The 11362-nt window shown below is 36.4% G+C and overlaps 2 protein-coding genes across 3 annotated transcripts; one reads left to right on the plus strand and one right to left on the minus strand.

Moving 5' to 3' along the window:
* Positions 1-857: 857 nt before the first annotated feature.
* On the minus strand, positions 858-5255 carry LOC147297364 (uncharacterized). Of its 2 annotated transcripts, none has more exons than XM_086245544.1 (9): positions 4813-5255; positions 3661-3885; positions 3448-3536; positions 3207-3345; positions 2223-2297; positions 1779-1900; positions 1631-1706; positions 1301-1360; positions 858-1164 (listed from the first exon to the last, which is right to left on the minus strand). In XM_086245544.1, exons 2-9 carry the CDS (start codon positions 3805-3807, stop codon positions 1036-1038), a joined length of 837 nt encoding a protein of 278 aa, XP_086101670.1. In that variant the 5' UTR covers positions 3808-3885; positions 4813-5255; the 3' UTR covers positions 858-1035. The 2 variants fall into 2 exon arrangements, with proteins under 2 accessions (XP_086101670.1, XP_086101667.1); XM_086245541.1 differs by having other exon boundaries at positions 3661-3894.
* A 3161-nt stretch (positions 5256-8416) lies between these two features.
* On the plus strand, positions 8417-10574 carry LOC147297365 (transcription termination factor MTEF18, mitochondrial-like). The gene has a single exon (XM_086228858.1). The coding sequence runs from the start codon at positions 8725-8727 to the stop codon at positions 10480-10482; it is 1758 nt and encodes a 585-aa protein (XP_086084984.1). The 5' UTR covers positions 8417-8724; the 3' UTR covers positions 10483-10574.
* Positions 10575-11362: the final 788 nt, after the last annotated feature.

An 11362-nucleotide genomic window follows, 5' to 3' on the forward strand; every position in this document is an offset into this window, starting at 1 on the left:
GTGGAGAAAACACAAAAGATTATACAAATGCTGTCAAGTACTTTTTAAGTGTAATACTTTTTAGTAATAAAATGAGTTCAGAGATTCTAGAAACTAGATAATATGGGCCCGATCGATCCTGAATGAATGGCTTTTCTGTTTCAGATGCTCTTTTGTAGAAAGTAGTAAGAAAAACAAACTGCTATACAGATGCCCCTTTGCAATCCATCTCAGGCGCAGTACTACTAGCCACTAGGATCATAGTATGATTTTCCCTACTTTTGTCTTCATCAACAATCCAATAAGGGTGGGCATGGACGGGTTGAATGGGTTAAAAACTTAGAAGTATGCTGTATATGAGTGTTTCTCTAAGTTTTGATTTACTTTGACCGAGTTTAAGAAATCCACAAAAGTGCAGTTGTTGGGCAACCTAATTTGGAAAGGCTAAACCCAAATTCACTAAATCCAAGAACAAAAAGAAAAAAAGAACCTATAAAAGTTCACCTATATTTGTCCACGTAAGTTCTTTGAATTTTCATATTGTCTAAATCACGGTATTTTAAATTTTTTGGGCGGCTGACTTTTACTATTCGATACAAGCAAAGAGTTTAGTCAGTTTACTATTATTGAATTTGGAAAATGCTTGGCTCCTCTGTACGTACACAAGGAGTATACATGTCAAATTGTGATTTGCTTACCTAACTTGTAGAGATGAATGGCTCTTTACCCATGATCTAATCATTGTTCTAAAAATAATTATAAAAAATTGAAGACATTGCAGAAACAATGCATGCAACTTTGAATCATTTACGCCTATAAAACTTAGCTTTACTGATAGGAAAAAAAAAAAAAAAAAACCTCACCTTTTTTTTTTATTTTTTTTTTTATAAAAGACAAACCGACTTTAAATCATTTACAACTGTGGCGACCAAAATTCCTCCGGTTTTGATTTCTTTGTAACCCCTCTAGGCCTCTATCATTTATACAGTAACCAACAAGAATGCACGAGATCAGACCCATCTTAAGGGGAAGAAACTAGACTCAATCATATATCCATCATTGCCTCTTGGCTAATTGCTTCATCAATCCCTTAATAATCTTTCCAAACCACATCAAGTTCATTACCGCTAGTGCTGATGGCACAACAAAGACCAACAGATATCCAAAGATGTGCATCTGGATGACCTGCTCATCCAATCAAAACAATTTGATAATTAAGACAGATCCACACTCCAAAATATTTAGGAGTTTTCTGTGAAAGTATAGAGCATGCAAAATCCAAAGTCTAGGTGGTTCATATCTTCAGGGACTTGCAATTTACCTGATCATAGTGCAAGTAAACATGGTAAAACATGTAACCAAACAGCAGAATCCTTGCAGCCTGCATTCCATTAATTTCTTCAGCAAGCATGTCTAACAAAGATTGGCATTACTTAACCAAAATGGAAAACCCAGCATCCTTAAAACAGCAACAATATATGCTAACGATGTGCATGCTGCTCACCTCATGACAGATGGCTAACAAATGAGTTAGCTTATCTTATGAGTGTATCAGGGCAGGGTTGCAAGTTGTAACTAAAGTCTACCTACTATATGATATGAATACATGTTAACCATCGAAAAACTACAATTCAAGAGGACTTTAACTGACCAGCCATGCAAAAAATATCACGACGCCGTTAACAAGATATGCGCTGGACCTCTTCATACCGGCCGTGTCAAGATACCTTCATCAAAACCAAAATTTATAATAATGATGGAATGCAGAACCTAAACACAATCTTCCTCGTAAAACTTACCATCTCATATTGATCTCTGGAGTAGTGACCTCAGAGATGAGGATCATGTATGTATAAAGTTGTCCTTCCCCAGAAAACATGGAGTATGCTACTGCAATTCCAGAAAGTGAGTGATGAAAAACCTGAAATGGAATGCCACCATATTAAGAGTTGTACAGCATTTAACATGCAAATGATACTCCTTTATAATAAAAGATTTGTGTATATGCTGCCTAGTATTTGACTTTATTTATAGTTCTTTTTTACTCTTCTTCTCTTCTTTCTAGTTACCTGTTTGTGCAACTAAGCAATCACATTGTTGATACTTTTTATATCATTGGTACAGGCTTTTGACCCAGATGTCAAGAAGGTTAGAACAGAGATGTAGACATGCTTATATAAACAGAAATGTATATGTGTTTCCATACTAATACAAGGATTGTCTTCCATAGAGAATATACTTACATACTCCATTCCACCTAAAGAAGGGTATAGCCATAATAGCATTCCTAGATCCGCACAGAAGTACCCAACAGAGACCTGTCATAAATCACCTTCATTATGATTTATAGAAAAATTTTAGGAGAACCCAAACAAAAAAGTGTATCCAGATGAAGCAAACCCAATAGTATACAAGTTTTAACTGGCCAGGTCAAGCAACTGCCAACAGTATTAAAGTGTATCTAGATCTAGTTCAAGTCCCCAATGAACTCTGGGTTACAAGCCACCTATTCTGAGGTCTTCTCAATAAACAGTTTTAACTAGCCAGGTCAAGCAACTGCAAATACACTAGGGTTAAAAGGGTTTGAACCAAAGGACTGATGTAAATATCATATACGAACTAAGACCAGTCAACAGTTCAAACAATTGTCCCAGCTCGTCTGCCAAGAGTTTCAAAACATTTAAGTGAATCCAAAATGCTCTCAATATTCTCGAAATTGTCAAAAGAGATGAACACTTCCCATTTTAATTCATTGTTTCTTACCCAGAAGAAAGGCACCCCCCATTGTCTCACCCTAATCACAAAAAAGGTACAAAAGTACTTTCTTTTGAGGAAGGCATGCCACTCAAATTTATTGTAAAAAAGAACGGGAGAAATGTGGGCCCATAAACATTTAAGAGTTTTATGCCTCATAAATTAACCATAAAATTAAGCTAAGATTGCAGCATCACCAAAGCTGATATAAAGATACAGGAAACTTTAACATCATAAGGATCATCTTCGAGTCATGTCAAAAGTTTATGTGAACTAAAGCAAACAATCTTCGAGATAAAGTCACACATTTTACAATATAAAAACTATTGTTGGCTCACTTCAACACTTCCTAACAGCTCAAGGTTAAACCAAGAAAAATGTTTATCCTAACAATATAGGGAGCGCAGATAAATGTTTTCATATTATTGAGTGGATAATAGTTCATAACAAAAATAATAATAGGAAGCGCATACCCCTAATCCAAAAACAGAAAGCGGTGAGCTTCGAAATGTAACAAGGCCAGCAAGCTTTTGGTCGGAAAAGAGATCGGACCAGAACACAAAGTACAAGGACAGAACTGTGATAAAAATGGCATGAATACTGGAGATACCTCTGCCAAAATTATTTTTTCAAATTAATGATATGTATAAGTGATTATTACAGATGGGAAATATATTCATGTTGAACAATTCAAAATTGGAAATCTATACTCACCGATTGTTCCACTCTATTCGTTGGATTTTTGTAAGACTAGCATAACTCTTGAAGTAAAAAGTACTAATTAACTGAGTAAGATCATAGACCTGCAATATATAATGAGTTACTAAGGAAATAGAAAACCAAATCTAGAACCTAAATGAGGCACCCAAAAGCTCAACTATAAGAACTGCTTTTACTATTTAAGAGAATTAAGGATCAAGAGTATACCGTTTTGCACAAAAATATGCCTCCAATAATGGAAGTATATGGTATAAAGGGATCTGCTAGTAAGTAGTTTTTAACCAGCACTTGAGCTTGATTTTGGTAGGATTTGATAGCCATAACAGTCCTTTCAGACACTGCCATCATTACCATATCCTCGGACGATCTGTTTGATTAGAAGATCTATTTCCCTTCTTTACTTCCTAGTACTTTCTTCCCCTCTTCATTTTCCTGTTTCATCTTTCCATTAGCAGACACAAAGTGCAGGTAAGTTACCAAGGAGGAAAGGACATTAATCCACAATCATAAAACATGCACATATCATCAGCATTATTTTCTTTGGTCAGTATTGTCAGAATCTGAGAATGACATTTTAACCAGAGTAGCTTATATTAGCAGATGGGTAAACTATAAGCAAAAGAAATGTGATATTTTATGTGCGTATCCATATTACACAAAATCCATAAAAAAGTTACAACACCTACAGGAAAAGAAAAAAAATAAAAAGAAAAGCTGCACCAACGCATTTTAATTCGCCGAAACTAAAGTTAATTGGAATTTTACTGTACGTTTCAAGTATTTAGACCAAATAATTCTTCGTTTAAAAACAACAAATGCAAACGAAAAGGCTGAAACCAGAATCCAAACACAGAATTAGAAACAGATGAGATCCAAGAAACACAAGAAGGAGAAAAAAATGAGATATTAAGCAAAATCAAACCCCGATTGAGCTACTTGCCAAATACTAATGTATGAATTTATACTAGTAAACACATTAAAGGGGCTAAAACACCATATGGCCATTTGAAAAAAGGTGGTGGAACCACTGAAGTCCAATGTAAAATGCAGCACTACATGAACATTGCCATGGTTGCAGAACAACATCAAGACAAACTCTAAGCAGGAGATTCATATAAAATATAAATGAAATCAAGCAGTACCCAAAACCCAGGAATGAAATCAAGGGGAGACAAAGCAAACTCGGATCCAAAGGTTCACCACAAACACGTGAGAAATCAAATGGGGTATTTAAAAACCACCTTCAGCACGAGATCAAAACCTCGGAATAACCAAAAGCAGATGGAATTCAAATGAAAACCCAGAAAGCAAAACAGAGGATACAAGCCAAGAAGCTCAGAAATCAGATGGAGGTCTTACCATTAGCATGCAGTCCATGAGAAAACGAACAAAACCCCTTCCAAAATCAACAGCCAAATCAGATGGGCATTCGAGAAAACAGAAGACCCAGAAGCTAATCAATGCCAAAAAGCCACAAATCACATTGAAAATGAAAAACTCGAGGAGCTGATGCAGATGGGTAATTGAGAAAATAAATGGGTATTGTCAATTCGTCACCAACAACAGAGAGAAATGGAATGCAATATGCAACAACCCGTGAAAGAAAAAAAAAACGTAGCAAAGGCGAATGCAATCAATGTGACTGTGAGTGTTGCGAATCTCGAACCAAACATGTAATAAAGTAAGGGAAGGAGGAGTTATTAGTTAAAAGAAGAGAGCTGGGAATTGGGAAACTGGAGAAAGGGGCCAAAATGAGAAGAGGTGTTGGGTTGGGTGGTGGATACGTGTGATTTGTGTTTGGGTGTGTGTGCCACAGAGCTATCAGTTAACGTGGATCGCATTTCCTGTTATCGAATCAGATAGGGAAGTAAGAAACGAGAACAATGTGATTGCCTAATGTCATTGGTTGTTTGGATTTTTAGAGTATTGTTTGGACTAAATGTAAGCATTTGTACCAAGGATGAAAGGACAAACAAGTATGTTTCTATTGTTTTTGTGTATGGGGATGTATGGTAGTTCCATGTATCTTTAATTCTTTATTCAATATTGATTTGATTTGATCATAGAGGTTAGAAACTTAGAATGATAGCCATGTCTTAATATTATACTTTTTTTTTCTCTTACTACAAAAAATAAATAAAAATACCATTACATTAATAACTATTTATTATAATTTATATCAATATTTACTTCTGATTTTTGATATGAATAAAATATATGGGATCATTACTCTTTGAAAATAATGATAACCATATTATGTGACAATTGAAAAATTAAATTGATAACCATATTACAATTATACACAAAGTTTTTCGTGCCAGTGATAGTTGTAATGTATTAATAAACACGTAGTTGTAATAAATTAATAATTGATATAAAAAATACATATTAGTTTATACGATAAAATGCAAACACATATAAAGAAGTTATGTTACAATCTTTTATTTTAGTTATTTTAATTTTATTTATATCCTTCTACTCATAAAGTACAGTTAATTAATATCTTAGGTTGTTGCTTGTACAGTTCCTATTATTCCACCACCAACCAGATCCTACCCCAATCATTATGGTTGTTGCATCACTTAATTATCATTTCTAGCTATTTTTAACTATCATGGCAAGTTGGCAACTTCCTGCATTAGTAGTTTAGTCTTTTTGATACTAATGAAATTATCATACATGAGCCCAATAGACAATCCCAATATCATGATAGACATTAAACTATTTTAGATGCTTGTAGGTGACCCCATCTACCTCTCAAGTTTCTCCAGTTATTACCCTTTTAAATAAAATGTCCTTTTCACTTTTTAATATGCTTGCTTGTAGTGAAGAGTAGGGTTTAGGGAAAATGGGGCTGCAGGAGAGGAGGAGCATTTTTTAAGTAAAACTGGCTTTTGGTTCAATTTTGTAGTTTTTGCAATAAGTTATTGCCATGAAAATATAGAAGGTTTCTGATTGCTCAAACATCTTATTTTTTTCATCTTAAATTTGGCTTCATCTAACTATTTCGTTATGGGTGATTTTTTATTGAGAATTGAAAGAAAAGGAAAGTTTGGTGGTGGAACTTGGCTAAGGGATTTTACTGAATACAATTGTCTCTCTATATGAGCTTGGTGTAAGACCTACTACAATTGTCAATCCCTACCCAACTAATGTTAATTTTTTTTGTTAAGTATTGATAGGCCCTTTTAGTATTATTTTTTTATTTATCAAAAGATGGGGGGCTATTCAGACCACCCAAAACCACTAAGTTGACCACCATCACAAATTTTGCCCATTTTGCCCATTTTCCAATTTTGGCCGGCCACCCCTCCCCACCGCCGGCGCAACCCAACCCCCTCCCCACCACCGGCGCGACCCCACCCCTCCCCTTTGCCGGTCGACCCCACCCCTCCCCATCGCTAGCGCGACCCACCCACCCTGATATCCCTTCTCTCTCTCTGCCTCCCTCCCTCACCGGACCACCATGGGTGGCCGGTGCAACCCCCGATCTGGAGGTCTATGGGGTCGCGCCGGCCACCCATAGTGGTCCGGTGAGGGAGGGAGGCAGAGAGAGGGAAGAGAGAGAGAGAAGGGAGATCGGGGGTGGGTGGGTCGCGCCGGCGATGGGGAGGGGTAGGGTCGACCGGCAATGGGAGGGGTGGGGTCACGCCGGCGGCTGGGAGGGGTGGAGTTGCGCCGACCACCTATGGTGGTCTAGTGAAGGAAGGAGGCAGAGAGAGAGGAGATCGGGGTGGGTGGGTCGTGTCGGCGGCGGGGAGGAGTGGCCGGCCAAAATTGGAGAATGGGCATGCAGGGGCAAAATGGGCAAAAATTTGTGAGGGTGGTCAACTTAGTGGTTTTGAATGGTCTGAATAGCTCCCTTCTTATCAAAATTGATAGGCTCTTTTTAGGGCCGGCCCTTAGGGGATGCCAAGTGGGCAGTCGTCTTAGGCCCGTGAAAGACTCCCAAATTTTGTAGATCTTTTATATAATATTTTTGGGTTCAATTAATATTAAAAAAAAAAACTTTAAAATTCCAATTCAAAAATAAAAATATCTCAATTCAAAGAGGCTCATCAGTTTATTAAACTCACAACCCAACTACACAAATACCCAATTAATTTGACTCAATTAATTGAAAAAATATGGTAGAAAAACATGATTATGTAAGTTTAATTAGTACTTGTGCAGCTAAATATGCAAAACGAGTAATGTTTAAATGATGCTTTGATGCAATTATAAAATTTGTTTGGGTTATATTCTGTTTATTGTTTTATTATGTTACAAATTTACAATGTTGATTTTAAATTATTTTAATGAATTTTGTGAGTATTTATAAACAAAAAAATCACATGAATGTAAACAAACGTTGATGACTCCGTTAATATGGTCTGCTTCAAGCCCGTAAAGTCTCACAACCTATCCTGACCCTTTTAGGTTGCATTTTATTTTGCGGGAATAAAAATTTGGGGATGAATTTGAAATTCATTTTTTTTTGTTTTGTTTGTATACTCATCCTACATGAAAATGAATCCCACAAAATCAAAGAGTGTGTCAAGTTTTTAATATGGGATGAGCTATTTTTTGTTGTTGGTATTAGCCTGTACTAGTCAAGAGCATTTATATAGTAAAGTTTATATTTAAACATACATTCTAATAGACTCGATTAGATGTGGAGGTTCCCACTGTGCGAATGTCTCACACCTTGTTCTCATCTATATGTATTTGGCATTCGGTGTGAGACATTTGCACGGTGTGAACGTCCACACCTGAATAAAATTTTATATTCTAAACCCAAAATTATGATTTCAAATTCTGATTAAGGAGCTCAGAAAATTCTTTATATAGTAAATAGATAAATAAATAAATAAATACATAACATTTGAAAAAAAAAAAAAAAATACGGAAACAAATTGGAGGCGGCTAAAACCCCCAAATTCTAGGGTTTATGACAATGGCCAGAAACAAGAGCACACTTCATCTTGACAAACGCTCAGGAAAACCCAGAGAGGAGGAAATAGTAAAAGAGCAATGGGGACTTAGACCCTGAAAAGACTTCTTCCAAGGTAAACCTCTCAATTGAAGCTCTCTCAATCTTGACGCTCTATAACTTTCAATTCAACTATTTATGCAAAAATGTGATTAAACCCACAGAAGTTCTCGGGCTATAAATCCAAGCTCTATAGACTACAACAATCTCTCTCACATAGATCATGGTCTCCATTTCTTTTTCCATTCCTTAACTCCTCTCTGAATCTTCTGCTCCCCCCTGTGGTTTCACTACTTTTCATGTTAATGAATATAATCCACAAAAGGGTATCGAAAATGATTGCTCAAATCAATCACCTTGTACTCTTCTCTCCTGTTGTTTACGAAAGAACCACTTCTATGCAAAACCCATCTTTTTTTTCGCTTAAATTTCGATGCTTTTGCAATTCTGGACTTACCAATCATCATAAGGTCTCTCTCGACTCCACACAATCGCCTAGTTCAGCCTTTGCTAACCGGTTTTCTCGAAATACTAGAACCGAGGCTGAGGAAGCTCTTTTTGATTACTTGCATTGCACCCGAAGCTTTGGCTTCACGGATGCGGAGCATATTAGCAAGAACTCCCCAAATTTTCTTCAAAATTTGCTCTCCAAGATTGATACTGAGAAAGATGTTGCACGTTCTTTAAGCCGGTTTCTTCGCTACAATCCCATAAATGAGTTTGAACCGTTCTTCGAGAGCTTGGGTTTGAGCCCACCTGAGCTCCCATTGCTTCTACCGCGGCACTTGATGTATCTGAGTGATGATTGTGTTATGCTTGATAACTGTCATGCTTTGTGTGATTATGGAATCCCCCGTAGTAACATTGGTAAAATGTATAAGGAGGCAAGAGAGATATTTGGATATCACTATGGAGTATTGGCTTTAAAACTTAAAGCTTATGAAAATTTGGGTTTGAGCAGGTCCACAGTTGTTAAGCTTGTTAGTTGTTGCCCACTGCTTTTGATTGGTGGTGTTAATAGTGAATTTGTTGAGGTTCTTCAAAAATTGAAGCGTTTAGGCCTTGGAATGGACTGGATTGGAGGGTATGCATCAAGTAACAGCACATACAACTGGAGCAGAATGCTTGATACGATGGATTTTCTTGGTAAAATGGGTTATACAGAGGAGCAGATGTGTGCTTTGTTTAAAAGAAATCCTGCATTACTGTTAGAAGGTTCTGGGAAAATTGTGTATGTATTGTTTGGCCGGTTACTCAAATTGGGTCTCAAGATGAATGAGGTTTATTCATTGTTTATGCAAAATCCACATGTCTTGTCAGTTAAGTGCACGAAAAATCTATTGCAGGCAGTAGATTTTCTGTTTGAGATTGGAATGTGGACGAAAGAGATCGCAGACATACTAGCCAATGACATGGAATTTCTGAGTTCATCTAGTCTGAAAAGACCCTCAACTGTATGTAAAGACTTAAAGGTTGGGAGAGGTAGTCTGTGCCAAATTATAAAGGAAGACCCGCGCAAGGTGTTGAGATTGGCTTCAAAATCCAAAGGTAAAACCAGCAAGCAATTATTATCCCCACTTAAACATCTGGAGAAAACATCGTTCTTGTTGAGATTGGGATATATTGAAAACTCAGATGAGATGATGAAAGCTTTGAAGAAATTCAGGGGTAGAGGGGACCAATTACAGGAGAGGTTTGATTGCCTGGTAGATGCTGGCTTGGACTGCAATGTTGTGACAAATATAATTAAACAAGCTCCTATGGTTCTTAACCAAAGCAAAGACGTGATTGCAAAGAAGATCAGTTGCTTAACAAACAGTTTAGGTTATCCACTGGAATCTGTGGTGGCATTCCCAGCATATTTATGTTACGATATGGACAGGATTAATCTTAGATTTTCAATGTATTTGTGGCTAAGGGAGAAAGGTGCAGCAAAGCCTATGTTGTCTTTGAGCACTCTCCTTGCATGCTCAGATGCACGATTTGTAAGATATTATGTTAATGTCCATCCTGAAGGTCCAGCTATGTGGGAAAGTTTAAAAATGCAAACAAGCTAAGAACTTTAGGTCCTTGTAATTTTTGTTGTTGGTAATAATGCCTTATTATCTGATAAGTATAAATATAGGCATTGCTCTGAATCTCTGATTCATTCATGCTCATTGTATTTATTTGGTGATGATCTTTTCGGTTACCATGATGCTCAGCATGTGACGTATCTTCAATGCTAAGTTGGGTTTCTTAACCGAGAGATCTAAAAGGATCTTCTACTTCCCTTTTAATAAAATTTTAATTATAAGTTTGCTCTTTTACAAAATTACCTAAAAGGACAAACATTTAAAAAACATTGAACTGTCCAAACATCCCCGATGACTGGGGATTGCTTCATGACCTTGGTGGGTGGCAATTGCACTACTCTTTTTTTTTTTTTATTCAAAACAATCTTCTGAAATTCATAAGTGTTCTTCCAAAGTTGACGGGGTAGTCGTTGGCACTATTCTAAATAATGGATTGATTCATTTAAAGTTCTGGTCTTGTAAATATTCATTCCATGTTTAGTTATTTACAGACTTTGTAATTTCAAAGCTTAGAATATGTAGTAAATGGAAAAATCTTTAGCACGATATGTATGACATGACGAAGATTTGGAATGCAATCACTACACTCATAGTCTCATAGGGTCTTGGTTTAGTTTTGAATAATCCTCATTCAGAAAATAAAATAAAGAGTGCCTTAAACTACAAAACCGCCTACCTCTTAGCATTAAATAAACTGTCAAAATCAAGATCAAGTTTTACTTTCCTTTTATAGTAAATTATCTCTTAGTATCAAACCAAGGATAATATTTAGATTTTTTTTACATATACATTTGTTATATTGTTACATATATACTAATTTCGCAGATGCACTTGTTAGCTTTAGCTAAATTTATTTAGCTGG

The sequence above is a fragment of the Dryas octopetala genome, chromosome 1, assembly GCF_963921425.1.
Source record: "Dryas octopetala chromosome 1, drDryOcto1.1, whole genome shotgun sequence".
In the NCBI taxonomy this organism is placed as follows: domain Eukaryota; kingdom Viridiplantae; phylum Streptophyta; class Magnoliopsida; order Rosales; family Rosaceae; genus Dryas; species Dryas octopetala.